Source organism: Numida meleagris, chromosome 3 (genome assembly GCF_002078875.1).
Source record: "Numida meleagris isolate 19003 breed g44 Domestic line chromosome 3, NumMel1.0, whole genome shotgun sequence".
Classification (NCBI taxonomy): domain Eukaryota; kingdom Metazoa; phylum Chordata; class Aves; order Galliformes; family Numididae; genus Numida; species Numida meleagris.
This window is the reverse complement of record NC_034411.1, coordinates 106,711,430-106,730,103: the sequence shown is the minus strand read 5'-3', so window position 1 is coordinate 106,730,103 and position 18,674 is coordinate 106,711,430. Positions and strand designations below refer to the sequence as shown.

The following is an 18,674-nucleotide window of genomic DNA, read 5'->3' as shown; positions in this document are numbered from 1 at the left end:
GTGCCCTGCTTCTGATGGGCTGATTGCATTTTTGGGGGGCATCAGTATGTGGTGCTCACCCCTCATCTTGGGGGCTCGCATCCTGCCTGCCCCATAGCATCTTCCAGTTGGCCAACCAGTAATTCCCCCAGGCTCTGCACTGCAGCCCTCCCGGGGACTCTGGGACACCTCTTTCAGGGGCATTGTGGGGATATTGGGGTTTTGCAGTGGTTTTTTGGGGGGGGGTTGTCCTCTCCCGGGAGCATCCTGCCAGTCCTCTGACTCACGCCGCCAGCCAGTTTTAATGAGACTCGGCGAAGATTAAGCCTTAATTCTGGCTCCTTATCAGCTTTCCCTCCAGCAAATGACAAGCGGCTCCGCGGGGCTCTGTGTCACTGAGCTCGAAGGTGACCGTGACTACCCGTGCAGTCCCCAGTGCTTCTATCACAAGGTGCCCCTACCTTGGTGGAAAACAGGGAATGAGCCCTGAGCCCTGTCCAGCAAAGCAAACCCACTCTCAAATCCCCCCAAAAGTGCCCCAACATGCTGATGGAGCACGGGTCACAAAGCCACTGCCATCACCACCGAGGTCTTCGTCGCCTGCAAGGGGTGAAGCCAGGCACGTGGTTCCTTGGATGCCCATCAGAATGATGGCAGAAGACTGGGAGTCATGGTTTTAGAGGGGAATGAGGATTTCTTGTCTGCTGGTGGAGCTTGAAGAAGGTTTTAGACATCTTGCCCATCTTCTTGCCCTGACATGCCTTGCATGAAGGGACCAAGGTGCCACCAAGGTCAGCCCCATCCTCACTGTCCCCATGCCCTCAGCCTCCCTGCTGGAACACAGATGTCCTGCTTGGGGACAGCCTGAGACGTGCCACCTCACCACGTCCACCTGCTAAATTAAGCCCTGCTGGTACTCGTGTCATGAGATAGCCTGGGAAAATGGAGCTGGGGGCGGGACGGAGGCTCATTCCCATTCTGGGGAGGGGTGAGCGTTGCTCCAACCCATTTAGCAGTAGTGCTGGGGCTCATGGGTTTTGTCTCTGGCTGCAGCCCTGCCGTTGTCACCATGAGGGCCGTGCTCTGGGACCTGCTGCTGCTCTGCCTCTTTGCCCGGGCACGGGGCGACTGCCGGGGGGACTGCCTGCACTGCGACCGCCACTTCTACCGGGACGGCTTCGACCTCCTCGTAAGTGCCCCCCCACACCCACTGTGAGGTCTGGGGTCCTGCGGTGTTAGGGCATGGGGAGCTGTGGGGTGGTGAGGAGCCTCAAGGGTGCTGCTGTCCTTGTCTCTTCTCCTTGGGCACATCGAGGAGATGGATGCACGTGGACATGGCTGTCATCAAACATCATCAAGGTCTACCAAATGGTGCCCAAATTGGCTTGGAGAGCTGCTGGGAGTGATGGCGACAAGGCTCCGCTGGCCATGGGATGGAGCTGACATCACTGGGGAGGGTTCAAGACCCCCAGCCTGCCCTGCTGGCATCCCCATCGCATGCCCCTGCCAGAGACACCAGCAGCCAAAAGGCCACCCCAAACCTGTAAGCCCCATCAAGAGCAGCGCCGTGCCCCGCTGGGGCTGCAGATGCACAGTGAGATGCAATATTTGGGGCGGGCAGTGATCCGCAGGGTTGTCAAGCCCGTGGGAGACGTGGTGACGGCAAAAATTTCACACTGCAAAGGGATGAATCAGCCAATTCCTGCCTGTAATGCTTTCCTTTCCCCTCTGCTGAGCCGTGGCCAGCCTCTGGCCGGGAGCATTTCTTTCCTTCCCATTCCCCTCCACCCACAGGGAAGCACTGACCGCCTATTCGTTAGCGACGCCGCAGTGATAGATCACGGCTTACTGTGACGGGGGAAGCCCCTGGGGGTGGGAAATGTTCCTGAACCGGTGGGGGTCAGACATCTGATGACAATGTTACAGCTGGCCCAATGCCAGATCATTGCTATCCCAATGGGGGCAAGATTTGGGGTGCATCACCCTGTGTTTGGCCCCAGAATTTGAAAGCATCAAGTGGAAATGTCCAAGTGGTTTTCCAAGGGCTGCCGAGCTGTGACTTCCAGGTAAGAAGAGGAGAGCCCCCGAAGTGGCTGGCATGCCTGCACCATCCAGGAACCAGGTCTTCAATATGCGCATGATCAGCCTACATCCTGGTCCCCAGAGCCACTGAGGGGCGGTGCGAACCCAGGGTGGCAATGCTAATGCCAACTGACGTTTGGAAGGAGCCTCACCATCTTTTGCCATTGAATGTGGAGGAGTATTGGGCAGTGTTTGCCAAGGATGCCCCAAACACCATGAGTTGGCCACATCAGAAGCTGTTTCCTTATGAATTGAGGCAACGGGGCAATAGCTGAAGACCCTGGGATGCTTGTGGGGCTGTATTGTGAATGGGTGATGCGACTGCTGCTGGCTTTCAAGACCTGAGTCACCTGGGGACAATTCTTTTTTCTCTTTGTCAGAAGAGCGTGGCTGGCATCAGGCATGGACATCATGAGTTACTTCACAGCCAGATGCTTGAGCTGTAGCCCTCAGACCCCGTGTTGGGATTTGCAGGATCTCACCCATGGAAGTCAATGAACCCATGGCAGAGAGTGGTTCTGCCAGTGATTTGCCTTGCAGATGGCCTGTGAGCTGTGAGATGTACACCAACATGTTCCTCACGTTGGCATCAGGAGTTTCAAAGCGCTCGCAAAGAAAACACTGAGATGGAACCACTGCAGGAAAAGGGAAGAGAAGTCCTCCCTTCTGGGATTTCCACCTTCTTGGGATATTCACTGAGTTTGGCTCTCCAAGGACCTTCTCCTGGATGGTTTCCCCTGGGTGGTTTCCCCAGTTGGCTCTTGGAAAGGGATGGGATGTGGGTGCTGAGGAAACCCAATGACATGGTCAGGTCACTCTTGGTGACCTTTGAAGGGATGTGGTGACCCTAGGGACTGAGGGAACGCCAAACTCACTCTTCACATCTGGGAAGCCAGGGGCTGGTTGGCCTCACAGCAATCCTGGGGCAGATGGCAGAGAACGTCATCCTGGAGAGTTCTCTCAAACGCATGAAGGACAAGAAGGCCACTGGGATCAGCCAGCATGGATTTATGAAGGTGAAATCATGCTTAACCAACCTGATTGCTCTCTGCAGCAAGACTACTGGCTTCCCCTGAATTCCATCCCGTGACAGCACTGGTGAGACTCCTCTTCACCACCACAGGGTCTGGAGTGAGAGTACAGGGAACCAGAACAGAAGAGAACGTGGTTTTGCTGTGAGGATGGCCACATGCTGAGTGACTGTGGTCTCCATCCTTGGTGATATCCCAACCCCAACTTGCCTGGGGTTCCCATGCTGGAGAAGGTCCCCAGAGGTCCCTTCCCACCTCCGCCATCCCATGGCACACTCGGGGATTTTGGGACTCATGCCTGGCTGAAGAACCCCACAGCACACAGCAGGGGGAGGTGGGACAGGAATGAGGCTGGCAGTGGGGAAGGGGCGTGGGGGACGGTGTAGGTGTGGGAGCAGCTCCCCAGCATCTCCATCACCTCTGGGAGCCTGGGGGTGGCTGAAATCCTGAATTTGGGACCAAATGGTGACTGGTAAGAACTGATGTGCTGCTGATGCCTTTCTATGGTGTTTTCCAGCATGTTGGTTGGGCTAGAGGTGGAGAGAAGCCCAGCAATCCAAGGGGTAATAGATTAAAATGAAAGTGTATAGGTTTAGATGAGATGCAAGGAAGAAATTCTTCACAACGAGGGTGGTGAGGCACTGGAACAGGATGTGGGTGCTCCATCCCTGGCAGCGCCCAAGGCCAGGCTGGATGGGGTTTTGGGCACCTGGGTCTATGGGAGGTGTCCCTATGGCAGAGGTTGGGACTGGGTGGGACCTCAAAGTCCCTTCCAACCCCAACCACTCTGGGATTCTACGATCTGAAAGCCATCCCCTCGTCTCCCCTCACAGGTCTGCATCCTGGAATGCGAAGGCGAAGCCGTGCCGCGGGCCACCTGGGAGATGTGTGCCACCAGCATCCGATCCGCACCGCGTCCAGGTGCCACCGGCATCCTCGGTGCCATGGAGCCGGCCGAGGCGGTGGCGAGCCCGCTGCAGGTAAGCGAGCTGCTGCGGCGCCGGGATGCCGAAGACGGAGGCGCGGGGATGGCGCCGGGCGCTTTCCCATCGCAGGACGAGGACATTTCCCGGCGGCTCGGCGGTGGCTTCCCACGGGGGACACGCGGCTCGTGGCCGGCGGCCCGTGGGGTGCAGAAGCGATACGGGGGCTTCATCGGGGTGCGCAAGTCGGCGCGGAAGTGGAACAACCAGAAGAGGTTTAGCGAGTTCCTGAAGCAGTACCTGGGCATGTCGCCCCGCTCCAGTGAGTACGACATGGCCGGCGACCTCAGCGAGCACAACGAGATCTAGCCGGCCCCGCGGCACCGCGCCACGGACACGCGCGCCATGACCAAAAAAGTCAATCCATTGCCCGCCCCAACCCCAAAACCTCCGTTAGGAAGGGTTTCTCCAGGAAGCGATGGCTGCTTGTTTGGTTTTTCTTCTTTTTTTCCACTGTACCCTCAAAATACCACAATTTTACCCCCTCGGCCCCCACCCATCCTTTGCCCCGTTTGCTTTTCCAGTTGGCGCATTTTGCCCAAATGATGCCGATTTTGCCCTGCTGAATGGTGATGCTGGATCTTGGGATGCTCCAGCGCTACGTTCCCCATTCCCAATGGGTACGCATTAAAAATGGAGGGGAAAAAAAATATTAAAAATGGCTTGGAAACACCAAGCCCCAAGGCTGGGCAGTGAGTCCCTATCTCAGTGACACCCCAGAAAAGTCCCTTTGCCATAGGTCACCTTGGGATGTTAGGCAAAAGGGTTTTGTCCCCAACACCGTAAAGGTGTGCAGAATGTTTCAGCCCCCTCCCCCTCAAAAAAACAGGAAAAACCCTCAAATAAAACCAAACCTGTTGCGTCTATAAATGAGATGACTCTTCCCCAAAGCATTGTGTTGGCCAAACCCAGCGGTGAGCAGGGAGCATCCTCCTGGCCCCAGGAAGTGGTGCTGGAATGCTCCAAGCCCCCACTTCGCCTACCCCACACCCACCCACACCCCGTAACATTGGAATTTAGTGGAATTTTTAATTTCCTCCCCTTCTTTTTTCTTTTTCTTTTTTTTTTCTTTTTTTCTTTTTTCTTTTTTTTTTTGCTGCGAAGCATCTCCCTAAAACCAGGGGATTCCTCCCCAGCCCTGCAGCCCCCGGGGCAGAGCATCCCAGAGCAGAGCATCCCGGGACAGAGCATCCCGGCCCCTCTCTCGCACTGCTTTCAGCTGCTATATATTTTTTTTTATTATTATTTTTATTTTTTTCTGTTTTGTTTTGTTTTTGTTTTTGTTTTTGTAGCGTTCCGGCACCGCGTCCCGGCACCTTCCGCCAGGCACAGGCAAAATTAAACCCTGCTCCTGTCCACCCAAGCAGCCTCCAACCTCTCTCTGACGGACCCCAAAGCGCTTCAGACTCGCACGCGTCCCGAAATCATTTTTCTCCCTTCTCGAGAGCAGCCAACCGGGTGCAATTTAAGCCAGGACGGGAAAGGATGAGGCCACCGCCGGAGCGAGGAGTCGCGGGGTGGGGAGTGGGGCAGAGGACTGTGGGGGATGGGGGGGGACCACCCCTCAAAAAGAACAACAAAAAGTGGGATTTTGGCAAAAATGGCGCCCTGCTTGGCCATTGGGAACACCCAACGTGGGGAAAATAGTGATTCAATAAGTTTTGTTTTATTTCCCACACCCCCCCCAAATGGCTTTCGGGCATCCCCTCCCAGCATCATGTGCCCCCCCCGGGGCCCCCCCCAGGATTTACCCCCAGCATTTGGGGTTTGCATCCCACCATGGCTCGGTCCCCAAGAAGGGAGCAGAGCACGATCCAGCACCCAGGGCTGGGCAGAAAGCACCTGGAAACGTGGTTGTTTTTTTTGTTTTTTTTTTGTTTTTGTTTTTGGTCATTTAAAATAATACAATTTTTTTTTTTTTTGGTAATTACTATTTTTTGAGTGCTTTCCTTGAGGTTTTCTATGGACTCCGGGGTTGACTTCTTTGCTCAGCATCGCAGCGTGTGCTCCCGTCGCGTCCCCCCGGCATGTATCGCGTCCCCGCTGCCGTCCCAGCACCGGAGCCCGGGTCTCACCCTCCGCCGTTTGTACGAAATAACAATGGTAATAATAATAATAACAATAATAAAATACCCCACGGAAAGAAAATGACGAGAAAACCCCACGTGACAAAACAAGCAAAAAAAAAAAAAAAAAAAAAAATCTCACCCCCTCCCCCCCCTGTTCTTTTTAATTGTTTCATACAAAGGTTTCTCCATTAAACTTGTACATAGCAAAAGGATTAATAAATTAGTTTACTGTTTCTACGATATCAGTGCGACTGGCGACCGTCACTTGGGTCAGCGCTTGCCCTGCGGCCATTCCTGGGGGCTCAGCTGGGAAAAAAACCCCACTTTTTTAGGGGAAAAAATGTGACTTCTTTGGCAAAGGTGCATGATTCTCAGCTGAGATCTCCCCTCGCATGGGCTGCAGCAGCGTGGCGGGGGGGCTGCGTGCCTGGCGGCCCTGTCCCTCAAAAAGGGATGGATTTGTGGGGGGGGGGGGGGTACACAGGGGAATAAAAGAGCAACAAAAGAGCTTAAGACAGGGAGGGATGCGCCCAAAGAAGCTGGAAATAATCCAGCGGGGACGCACCAAGGTCTGGGCTGAGAGTGTGGCAGCTCAGTTCAGCGATGTCCCCACCCTGCAGCACAGGAGGGGCTCTTGGGGGCTTTGTACAGTGCCCCCGGGTGCAGATGCCAGGCAGCATTTGTCCCCTGCAGGTGCCACACGATGCCAGCCTCCCTTTTCGGTCCCAGCAAGGCTCCAGCTCCGCCCTGTGTCTGTTCCCAATGGGAACAAGGGGCTGGAAACAGGGGTGCCCGAGTCCCCTGATGGGACTGGCTCTTGTCAGCTTTCCCCCTTTTCCACCTCCTTGTGCAAAAAAAAAAAAGGAATTCTTGCTCAGGGTTTTTGCACCAGAAGGCAGCTCCTGAGCCCAGCAGTGCCACTGCGAGGGCATTGCACAGCCCCTGCAGCAGGACACGGGTCAGAAACCCACCAGGCTCTGTACGCACCCACCTCTCCCCGCAGCATCCGGCTTCAAAACTTGATGGAGCGGAGTTTTTGGGGAGGAAAAGCAACAGAAGAGGCAGGATGTGCCATCGGTGGGCAGACACTGCTACCTAGTGGTGCCACGAGCCGCTGTGCCACGGGGATGAAGCCGTGCAGGGCACAAAGTGCCAACACCTCCACTGCAAGGGACGGGGGGGACACGCGCTGCAAGGACCAGGCAGAGCCAGCGAGCTATCAGGCAACTTTTCTTTTTTATTTCTTATAAAATATATTTCATATCGCTGCTGTAAAAATTACATTTCACATTTGTGTTTTTTTTTTTTTCCCCAAATTTTTTTTTTTCTTTTTTTCACTTTTTTTTTTTTTTTTTTTAAACCATAAAAATAATACTTGGAAGACAGCCGAGAAAAGCTCCAAGACAGAAGATTTGTCCTCCCAGCCCGGCCGGGCAGCGGGGGCCTGCGGGAGCACAGGGATGAGCATCCCCGAGCCCTTCCCCGTGCCACCAACCACCGTCACCCACCCCGAGCATCACCCGGGGTCACCCTGTGCTCAGTTTGGGTGCCAGCAGCGGGGTGTCACCGGGGCTGGAAAAGGAGAGCAGCCTCCAATTAGTGCCCAATTAAGAGGTTCCTATTTACATACATACACACGGGAGACAGCTGGAGTGGGAGAAGCCTCCAAGCTGAGCTTGTAGTCGGGGTTACCCACGGTGGGGGTTGGAGTTTGGTGAGACCAAGACTGGAAGCTTGTAGAGAAATAGCGAAGGAAAGAGATGGGAAAGGGGAGAAAAAAAAAAAAACCCCACAAAGAAATCGGACGCCAGCCAGCCTGACAAACAATGCAAAGCCTGCCGTCGTTGCTGCAGAGATACAAGCTTTTTCCTCTTTTAAAGTGTAAAAAAAAATCCAAAGTACTCCCAAACTGAAAAAGAAAAAAAAAAAAAAAAAGGAAAGCCGAGAGCGAAAGGACAATTTTGTCCCACTGAATCCGTACCGCAAAAGCCCCCAGAAAACGAGCTGTGCGTGCCCCTGGGACAACACCACCAGCACAGCACAGCCCTGCGCAGCGTGACCCTGGGGCTGTAAGTGCTATTGGCTGCGGGGGGAGGCACTGCACCCCCCAGTTCCAGGGGTCCCACCATGCCCTCGACTCACCGGGGATCCAGCACGCTGCGCGCGCTGCTCGCTCCGGAACCATTCCTATCTTTGTTCTCCCTATTCCTAATATAAAAGCCGCCTTCGTCGGAAAGCAGCAAGTGATTTCCGCTTCCTTTTGCGGAAATTCAAGTTCCCATCAGTGAAAAAAAAAATACGATTTACTTCAGAAGGAGGGGCAGTGAGGATTGTCAGACGCTACACCCTGGTCTGGGGGGCAAAGCCCCGGGGGGTGACACCCCCACATGGCTTGTGTGGCATTTCCTGAGCGACGGGGACCCAAACGGGGCCACTCTGTATGGGGCAGAAAGGGCAAGACAAGCAGGGAGGGAAAACCTCTGGGTCTGAGTCGTGGGAGCAAAGGCACAAGGTCAGAGGGAACCACAACGAAAACCCTTCTTGTTCATTATTATTTCCACACTCTGAGCGATGCTTCAAGCCTCTTAAAAACATTTGGGAAAATGCAGCTTGTGGCAAGCCCACAGAGAGCGACCTGCGCCTTCAGCATCACAGAAACCCGCCTGCGTTGCTGCAGGGACCAGTAGCAAGCCTGGGTGCTGCCAGCTCTGCAATCCAAATGGTAGCAAATGCCCGGGGGGGGGGCTATTCTTTTTTCTAAATAAAAAATAAAAATCAAGAATAAATTCCTACTTTTGAGTAGTGCAATAACCCCAGGACGCAACTCGCTGCTACCAGGACGCAGAGCGTGAACCCGCAGAGCCGTTCCTGCAATACATGGCTGTGGGGATGGCTGATGCCAATGGGAGAGGGAAGGGCTTTTCCCAGCATCGCAGCCTGACGCAGCCCCAGCAGGGATGTGATCCTGAGCTGGAAGCTCCCCAGGAAAAAAAAAAAAAAAACACGGGCTTTGAATCAGACCTGCACGGACAAACTCGGGGATGCAGCCTGGGGGAGTTTTGCTCCTGCTTCCCGATTCTGAATCCGCCCGTTTGGTACCAGAGGGTTCTGCAACGAGATGCTGTTTAGATAGACAACATTACAAGAAGAGGTTGACAAGCACCAGTATTGCACGGATACATCTATGCCCCAGTACCAACAGGGCGTGCATCCATCCAGCAGCAGAACGATGCTCTCCCAGCCACACAATTTGCTTTTTGAAGGGAGTTTTTGTCGCATCCCATGGTCCTGAAAACCAGCCCAGGCTCGAGCCTTGTGCGGGGCTCACTCTTGGTTGTGCCTTCCGGGCTGTGATTATCAAAAATGCAGCAAAAAAAAAAAAGAAGGAAAAAAAAAATCCAGGACACAGACCTGCCTGCTGCTGATGGGGTGCAAAAGCAGATTTTTAAGATCGTTTGCCAAAGCGGGGCCATACTGTGATGCTAAGGGAAAGCTCTTCCCAGTCTTCCCAGCTTGCCAGCTGCCTTTGCTGGTGAAATCAGGAAGGTATTTTTGTTTAATAACAAACTTGCAAACGTTTGCTCTCAGCCTGCTTTAGAAAGATGCAGCGAGGGCCACGGCATAGTTTTTCACGGAACTAAGCAGATGTACAAAGCCTGAAATGAGAAGGAATACCTGCTTTTGCTTCAAAAGCTCTCAAAGGTTTCCTGATTAAAGAGGTTTTTTCCCCGGATGCCTCCAAAAGCGACAACCTGGAAGCAGAGACACGTGCAGGCTCCAGCTGCAAAGCGAGCAAAGAGCACATCCATGAGGCAAGGAGGAGAGAAACCTGTGTCCGCCGCCACGAGAACCAGCCCTGCCTCGTGTTCTTAAAGCTGTAATTGTTCTGGACGCCGTCCCTTTTCAGGACACGAGGGATTTGCACTTCATACATAGCCAAGGGACAGGGGAAGCTGCCTCGACGCCTCGCCCTGGCTGCACTGCAGCAGCTCGGGAGATCCTAGCGCTGACCTGGGCAATGCAGGGAGCTCTTTGGTCCCCAGATCACCTGCAACGTCCCCCGAGCTCCGAGCCACCGGCTTTGCTTTCCTCCTCCCAGCCCCAGTTTTTAAACTGTACAAATGGGAGATATTCTTCACGTTTTAAAAAACAGATTTGGAAAAAGTTTTAAAAAAAAAAAACAAAAAACAAAACAAAACAAACAAAAAAAAAAGAGCAAACCCAGCTGATGTACAATATACAGAAGGAGGAATTTACACGCAGCTCTGGAGGGCTCTTCTGGAGTCCCAGGAGGTGCCTCCAAGGTCCCTGGGTGCAGCAGTGAGGGACTCCAGTGCTCCTTGGTTGGGAGCAGGGAGGGAGGTGGCACTGCAGTGCCACGCTCAGTCCAGGAAGCGCTGGCAGGCTTTTTTCCACCGGCAAGCCGTGCACCACTGGTCCCGGTGCTCGATGCCGTACACCTTACGGCACTTCTTGGCTTCACCGCGAACTTTCCTGCAGAGGGGCAGAGAAACAGAAAACGCGCCCCATGTTGCAGAGTTTCAGAGATTTGTGTCTCTGCTACACCTCGAGCATCGTTTGGTGGACGCGCACGAACGCGGCGCTCTTGCTCAGGGAGCGCTTTGCACGGTGAGAGCCTCACCTGGTGCCCACGGGCACGCGGGGCGGCGAGGCGACGATCAGGTGGGACTTGAGCATCGGCGTGGGAGGCTGGGGTTCACTGAAGCTGAGCGACCGGCTCCGCACCTGCGGGGACATTGAGGGCCACGTGGGATAAGGCTGAGGACGTTTACAGCCAGGAGCGAGTCTCGGAACTCCCAAAGGCTCAGGGAGAAAGGATGAGGACTCACCGGTGACAGGGACGGGAGAGTCGAGGTGGCAGTGGCCCAGCTGATGCTGGTGAAGATGTGTGGGGACACTGGAATCTGGATGGAGGGCAACGCCTGTTGGGGGAGATGGGGAAGAAGCGAGGTCAGCATTAGCTCTGGTGGGTCCTGCTCCCATGTGCCCGCAGGCCATCTCCTCCCTGCACAGATCAGCTTGAGGCACCCTCAAACTGGGAGTACTGGGGGGCGGGGAAGGAATCCCCCACAAAATCCCTCCTCCAAGTGGTGCTGGAGAGCCACTGTGGCAGGGGACATGGGACAGGGACCGCTGGTAGGGCGTCTCCAGGTTCACGGAGGTGCAGGATCTGGCGCGGCCGCATTCCATCCCCGGCTATCTGCGGCAGAAAGGCGTGTTGCATACCACTGCCACGTAACTGCAGGCGAGCCACGGCCATCGGGCAGCCCCTGAGCCCCTGCCCATCTGCTAAGGGAGCAGGAGGTGGCACCAGCTCACCTGGTAGGCGTGATCAGCCTGGATGTGCCAGAAGGAACTGGGTGCAGACTGACTGAGCGCGCTGCTGGCCAGAGCGGGCTCCAGCACCGGCGGCTCCACCAGCAGAGCCTCCGGCTTGGCCAGGGCTTGCTGGATGATGATGGGGGCGGACACGGATGTGGGGCTGGTGTTGGCAGTTGCCTCTGGTGTGGGCTCTTCCTTCACCTGCACTTCGGTGTAGTAGAAATCCTCTTCCCGCTTCCGCTGGTCAGAGTCAGCGCTGTCCCTGCCAAGGAGAAAAAGGGGAAAAGACTGAATAAGCAGCTCCTGGCCAGGGGAAGGTGGGTGCCCAGCTCTGGAGCTCTCACACTCCAAAGCGTCACACTGGCTGTGATCAGCATGGCCCCTACTTCTGTAACAGCACTTAGCATTTTGAAGGAAGATCAAAACATCTCTCAGCACCTCCAGAAATGCTGGCAGTGTGACCCTGCACTGCTGAAAGTCCCCTGCTTTCTCACTGAGCTCATTTAGCATGGCTGCAGACAAAGTCCTAAGCTTCACTGATCAGGAAAAAGCATAAAGAATCTGACTGTTTTCCCACTATGTTTATCTGGCACTGGATGGCAGTCCAGCGCTGCCCACTGTAGCACAGCCCTTCCACTGTCACCTCTCCTGGAGCATTTAAACAATTACAGAATCACAAAGGTTGGAAAAGACCTCTAAGATCATCAAGTCCAACCATCAAGACAGGAGAAAAATGCATAGAAGAAAATGTGTAGAAAAGCATGAGCAAGACTGAGGTGAAAATTGTGACAGGGCCACAAGAGACAGCAGCAAAGCTGCTCCCAACACCCTAATTCTGTACCTAACACAGACCTGAGCTGGGCAGATCAGCCCCAGGCACTCCAAGCTCTTGCCTCTGAAAACTTCCAGTCCTGAAGTCCAAGCACAACCCCCCAGATCTCCTGCAAAGCCCAAGGCTCCCTTGCTGCAAGGTGGGGACAGGTGACAGCAATTCTAGTGGCTGAGAATGGCTGAGCTCAGTGCAGCAGAACCAGGGCATCTCTGATCTTGGGGATATTTGCCGAAGGAAGGGGAACTGCTGGCCCCCAAGCATGTTCAGCACAAGGGTGCACGGATTTCACGGTTCAGCAGGGGCTGAGGAGGTGCAAACTTGTCCCTTACCCGAGGTGCTGGGTCTTGACGTGCCGCTTGATGCCAACGATGGAGCGCAGGACTTTGCCGCAGTTTGGCCACAGGCACTTGTACATCACCTTCACCGAGTTCTGGAGGGGGAGACAGCCTGCGTCACCGCCTGCACAGCAACAAGATCCCCCGCGGGGCTGCACCTGGGGTGCTGGGGTCTCCAATACCTTTCTCTTCCGCGGAGCCGGCTCGTCGAGGAGAAAGGGGTCAGAGTCGGTCTCGAAGCCATCATCAGCCGGCGGGGAGCTGAGCGCCTCGCTGGAGTGCTTGGGGCTGCCCTCGGGATGCGGGGGAGATGGGGTGGAGATGTCGCTGCCCCCGCTCCAGTGCCCGCTGGTGGTGCTGCTGCCGCTGTCTGAGACGTCGCCGCTCTCCTTCCAGGGATCGCACGCTGCTCGTGAGGCTGAACACAGGGGACATGCGGCCACCGTCACCACAGAGCAGCCCTGAGGCTGGATAAAACTATGGCAGCAGTTTGCTTCTAGTTTTTAATTTTTTAAGTGAAGCCTTTGCACCTCCGCTCGGTGCCAGGTCCCAGCTTTATCCCGTTTCCCCATAAGCACAACCCTGCAGGGGACAGCCAGCACTGGGGCATGCACATTTCCCACGGCTCCCAGCTGCTATTTTTATCCTTTCGGCTCCATTTGACTCCTTGGGAATGAAAGAGCCTCTAAAAAAAGGAGCAGCCAGGCGGTGCTCCCCAGCCCGGGGCTCCCCGGCGGGTGACAGACAGCAGGGTCACCCCACTGGGGCTGTCCCAAGCAGCACCAGCACCACGGGCTCCTCCAGGAACACCAGCACTGCTCCTGTTCACCTCCACCCCAGCACAACCTGTGCCCCAGCTGCTATTTGGCATTGAGGACAAGCCACCAGCAAAAAAGGGGCACAGCTTATTTCTCCACATCCCCACTTTTTTTTTTTTTCCTGGGTGTTGTTATTTTTATTTTTCAGCGCACACTCACGGGGGATGCCGCTCTCGCTGGCAGGAGGGCTCTGCACCACGGGGCTGCAGGAGAGGCTCGTCAGCACCATGGCTGCAACCATCTCGTCCATCTCCACAGCTGCGTCGGCCTTCCTGCGCCGCAGATGGAGGATGCATGGAGGAAAAAGCAGACAGACATCCCGTTAAAAGCAGGGGAGCCACCGTGCACAAGGGCGGTACATCTCACACAGGCAGCGAGGCTCCCACCACCCTCTTGCGGACTTTAAGTCTTTTTTTTTTTTGCCTTAAAGCAGCATTTGCAGCAAATAAATCCCCTTAATCCCGAATGCGGCCGTTCCCTGGATAACCCACGCTCTGGCAAGGCGGAGATATCCCCGCTGCCTCACTCTGTCGATGTAAAACCGAGCGTGAGCGCCGCAGAGCCCCTTCCCACCCTGCCGAGATACTACCAGCCCCAGGCACGAACCTTTTGGGGACATCAATGCTGCTGGACACAGATCTCTGCAGCGCCTCAGGCACGTCCTGCAGCCCCCAGCACGTGTGCAAGCCCTGCTCCGGCTGCAGCACCTTCACTTTGTCGCTGGGCGGGTCGCGCTGCTCCAGCAGCACTGTGCACTCCTGCCCGCTGTAGGTGACAAGAACCTGAAAAATGGCCAAGGAAGGTTTATAGCTGCTGCGTCCCGACACACAACCCCACCGCTCAGGTTCCTTGCAGGATACTGCAGGGCATTTGGGGGATGAAGGCTGTCCCAGAGCTGTCCCAGCACACCAGTGGGGTGCCAGCGTTCATCCCAACCCCGCTGCTGAGATCTGCCCATGGAGCACGCTCCCCAACTCTGGCAATCCCACGTTCTGCTGTTTCTCTTAGCATCACGACTTTGGATGGATTTTTCTCCAATGAATCTACCCGCTTTTGCTTTGCCTGCGTGTCATCTTGCAGCAAGGATGCCCACTACTATTACGCACCCTGGGAAAGCACACAGATGAGAGGCTGAAAAGCCAGAGGAGAACAGAGGTCTCCTGGGTGCAGTGATCCTAAAGTCACATCCCAGTTCCTCCCATCACAGCTCTCATGGCCAGGAGTCATTCAAACCTCACCTGCTCCTCTCTCACAGTGGCTCCCTTGCTCCCGTGGGCTGTTTTCCAGCACTACCACCCATGAGCCTATTTCTGTTCATGGAAATCTATCTGTGTCCAAAGACGTTACATGTGTCTCCTGCTATTTATAGGCACAGGAGCATCTCTTTATGGAAATGCTCCGGGTGTCACACGAAGAAGCTGACATGGGACGGACACAGGCACCTGTACTCTGATCAGGGAAAAAAGCACACGGGACCATCCCAGGTGAGACATCCAGCAGAAAGAATGGGGTGGAAAAAGCCACAGCTGCTGGACCAAGGCTAAAAGGGTGAGAGCCAGATCAGTCTGATCTCATTCACAGCTTCCAAAATCCACATTCCCTTATCCAGTGCTCCCCAAAAGTAAGAGGCCAGGCTTCTCTGTGAACCACCTGCCACTGTGAGCGGGGCACTGCACAGGGAGGTGACATCTCCTTTGGCTCCGCAAAGCCATCGACATAAATCCCAGCTGTGTCACACACACTATTTCTAAGTCATTTCCAGCAGCAAAGCAAGTGAGAAGAATCCTCTGCGCTGGAGCTCACAGGAGAAAACAGCTCTCACTGTCCTGTGGCTCGTAAACACAGGGCAGGAGGAATCTGCCCTTCCCGCAGCATGGTGCTAGGCACAGGAGGAGCCAGAAAAGTGAACAGGAGCCTTATTTACTCGTCCTTTCACAAGCTCTGCCCTCAGCAGCTTTTACAGCTCTGCAAGTAGAAGCCAAGAACGAGCGCTGCTCCCCGCCCCAGGCAGCATGAGGCCGAAGCACAGCCACCCGCAGGACTGGACAGGTATTTGGGGGGATCCATAGCACCCCAATCTTCCCTAAGAGCTGCTTCACTGGGTAGGTCCATGCCACCAACCATGCCCAAGTAGGGTCTCCAGACCTCTTACCCATGGACCCTCAACTGGGGTGTAAAAGCTCTGAAGCTCAAGCAGATGCCGTGGGGTTCAACACCTACATAGCAAAGCTGGGGGGCTCCTTGGTGTGCCGATATCAACATGGGTTATGGGATAAGCTCATGGAAGAGAAGTCCACCAGGAGACAATGGCGCATGAAAACCGTCTCCTTTAGCCTCAAATGACTGGGGAACACCACTGAGAAGTGTCTGGCCTTCACTGGACGCTCACTTTTGGCTAGGATTGGAGGCAAGAGATAGATCTCTGCTCAAGGCAGTACACTCCAAACCCAACACCAACCCATTAGCAGCTCTCCCTCATTACAAATCCCTCCTGAAGCTACAATTAGGAGGAGCCCCAGGAGTTTTCTCCCCCTGCCAATGCACATCCCACATCCAAAAGCCTCCTTACATACTTGCTGCCGGGGGTTGGGGCTGAGGAATCTCGGTGCCCGGCCGCTCTCCTCTGCAGCCTGCGGGCAGGACACGTCGTCCGGCAGCACGGCGTGCATCTGGGGGGCTGCCAGCACCCCGTCAGCCAAAGCACTGGGGGCAGAGACTCGGGTGCCGAGCAGGGAGCGCTTCCCCAGGCGCCTGGACAGCACGCTCGCCATCGCGGCCACGCTGCGGGTGACAAAGACACGGCGACGTTACCACCAGCACAGGACTGCAACGCTCAACCGGCACCGTCAACCCAACCCAACCCAACTCAACCCAACCCAACTCAACCCAGTGAGTTCTCCACTGCCACCCTGGGAGCCCAAGTCACAACTCTGTGCTGCTCCACCACCTCCACGGCGTCTCCGCGGAACCACATCGGGCACGTGGGGATGGTGGCATTGCGACCCCTGTCCCATGGCTCTCATCCTTAGGGTCATCGTTAAAACCTCTTTGGAGAAAGGGGAGCAAAGGGTTGAGTTCCCACCGGGGCCTTCCCTTGGTGCCTCCATTATAAAGACGTAGCATGGAGACTGGGGACACCTTGCTATACCATCATACTGTTTTTTGCCCCCATATCTCTGCTCATGGGGGGCACAACCACTCTCCAACCTCAACTCGAGCCCAAGCTGCTGCCCTCCTCGGCCCCCCGTTGCCCTTCTTGGGGCTTTTGGAAGCTTCCTGCAAGCTGGCACCTCGCACCCAGAACCTCCAGAGCCAATGGAACAGCCGCTCCCTCCTACCACAATTTGTTTAAAAATGAAAACTTTGGAGCATTTGAGCCTCAACTGTTCCTTCGTAACAACTTCTAGCCCATCTTTGTTTGGGTTAGCATGGCTCTGCTAACAAGCCCACACACTCACTGCAAGAACTCCTTCACCCCATCCTGTTCCCAGCTGCCATCTCAAGGTGCACCCCAAAAGCCTCACGCTTGCAAACCCCCTGCCAATGAGCAGGATCCAGTCACTGGTGCTTGCTGCTGCACGGTGCAAGAAACGCTTGGCTGGGACAGCTTTTTCACGGTGGATGCAAGGATTTAAAGGCAATGCCCTCCTCAGGGCAGAAAGGAGCAGAGAAGCACGGCTGCAACCAGGAGAAGCAAAACACACAACCCCAAAATCCCTTGAAAATACTGGCATCCCATCTGCTTCCCGTAGACCCCGTGGCCTTTGAAGGCCAGATCCCGTTGCAGCGCTCCAAAAAGCACACAGCGAAGCGAGCAGAGCGGGCGCTGCGTCTGCCGCCGGCGGAGCTGCCCCCGAGTCCTCCCAGCTGTTTGCAATCATGCGCCGCAGGGGTCAGCGCCGGCACCGCTCCCAAATTCTGTCTCGCTTCCATGCCGGCTGTGCATTTTGCAGTTTCCAGCTCCGCGCACGGCAGCACCGGAGCAAGGCCCGGGGAAAGGAGGCACTTTGCAGGTGGCGGCGTTTGGCAAACAAGGAAAGCTTCGTTTAGCCAGAGGGGAAGGTCTGGGGCAGCAAAGCCCCGGTCGCTGCTCGCTTCAGGTGTGCAGGAAAATGGCAGGAAAGGTTGCTGCTCCATGCATGCGTGTGTCTCTGTGCATGTGCATATGTGCCGTGTGCATGCACGTGCACTGTGCATGTGCACGCATGTACAGCAATTCCAGCACAGCCCAGTTTTCCTCCTTTTTCAGACAAACTAAAAAAAAGAAGCAAAAAAAAAAAACCAAAACCCCAAACAGATGCCAATAGGTTCCCTCAAACGCAGCTGAGCTCCTGCCACCGATCAGCAAAGCAAGCCATAAAATCCACCTTTTAAGAGCCTTGAAGTGCTGCAATAAGTGATAATAAAACACGAGTTTCCCAGCCTGTGCTCAGCTTCCAAAAGCCCCCTCTAAACCCGAAGCTCTCTGACAAACCGCAGCACAGCGGCAGCACGGGCGGGAAACAGATATCTGCACGGAGCGATTTGCAAAGTTTGGGTTTTTGTTTAAAAAAGAAAAAGAAAAAAAAAAAAAAAAAAAAAAAGCTCCTGAGAGCGGGAAGGCGACGGCTTGGTGCAGCGCCAGGACGCGGAGCACAAAACCCATAAAGCAACTCCGGCCAGGACAGCAAATTCCTCCTCCCTCTCCAAATGGAGCGGAGCGACGATATTCTTTTGCAAAAGTAAACTAAGTGCGTGGGGAGCGCGGGCGGACGGCAGCCCCGCGGGGTGATTCCCGAGGAAAACACTTTCGGAAGAGGCCTAAAAATGCACTTTCCGGCGCAGGGAGGAGCGCAGCGCGGCTTCCCCCGGGAAAGGGCCCCCGGGCTGGCGCTGCGGGAAGGCGGCCAGGAAGGAAAAGGCGGCAGCGGCCGAGCGCAATTGGAAGCGTCGGTGCAGGCAGCGGGACGTGGGTGCAGCGGGAGAGGTGTGCAAATGTGCGCGTGCAAGGGTGTGCAAGCAAGCGTCATGCACGTGCGTGGTCATGCAACGGTACACGTGCGTGGCCGTGCACGCGTGCATGCACACGCGCGCCTGCATGGGTGTGCATGCGTGTGCAAGTGTGTACAAGCGTGCAATGCGAGCGTGCAAAACGGCACTGCCGAGGGCAGGCAGCGTGTGCCCAGGCCTGCAGCGGAGGGAGGCACCGGGCGGGGCACGTGT

At 55.4% G+C, this 18,674-nt stretch overlaps 2 protein-coding genes across 6 annotated transcripts in view; one reads left to right on the top strand and one right to left on the bottom strand.

The window, feature by feature from the left end:
* On the top strand, positions 616 to 5,073 carry PNOC (prepronociceptin). Its single transcript, XM_021392816.1, has 3 exons — positions 616 to 770; positions 1,033 to 1,168; positions 3,926 to 5,073. The coding sequence occupies exons 2-3, from the start codon at positions 1,049 to 1,051 to the stop codon at positions 4,382 to 4,384; spliced, it is 579 nt and encodes a 192-aa protein (XP_021248491.1). The 5' UTR covers positions 616 to 770; positions 1,033 to 1,048; the 3' UTR covers positions 4,385 to 5,073.
* The window catches only part of ZNF395 (zinc finger protein 395), a 12,561-nt gene continuing 1,359 nt past the window's right edge, over positions 7,473 to 18,674 (bottom strand). For 3 of the 5 annotated variants that reach the window (XM_021392063.1, XM_021392064.1, XM_021392061.1), the window contains exons 2-10: positions 16,046 to 16,253; positions 14,079 to 14,254; positions 13,632 to 13,744; positions 12,837 to 13,072; positions 12,649 to 12,749; positions 11,485 to 11,749; positions 10,995 to 11,087; positions 10,787 to 10,890; positions 7,473 to 10,638 (exon numbers count right to left, since the gene is read on the bottom strand). In XM_021392063.1, coding sequence (XP_021247738.1) covers positions 10,527 to 10,638; positions 10,787 to 10,890; positions 10,995 to 11,087; positions 11,485 to 11,749; positions 12,649 to 12,749; positions 12,837 to 13,072; positions 13,632 to 13,744; positions 14,079 to 14,254; positions 16,046 to 16,243 — 1,398 coding nt within the window. In that variant the 5' untranslated portion in view covers positions 16,244 to 16,253 and the 3' untranslated portion in view covers positions 7,473 to 10,526. The other 2 variants (XR_002436958.1, XM_021392062.1) reach the window with 2 other exon arrangements.

Bases quoted from the DNA above. Each gene is read 5' to 3' on its own strand.
- PNOC (XM_021392816.1), top strand. From the start codon at position 1,049: ATGAGGGCCGTGCTCTGGGACCTGCTGCTGCTCTGCCTCTTTGCCCGG. The intron at 1,169-3,925 runs GTAAGTGCCCCC...CTCCCCTCACAG, and splicing joins GGGACGGCTTCGACCTCCTC to GTCTGCATCCTGGAATGCGA.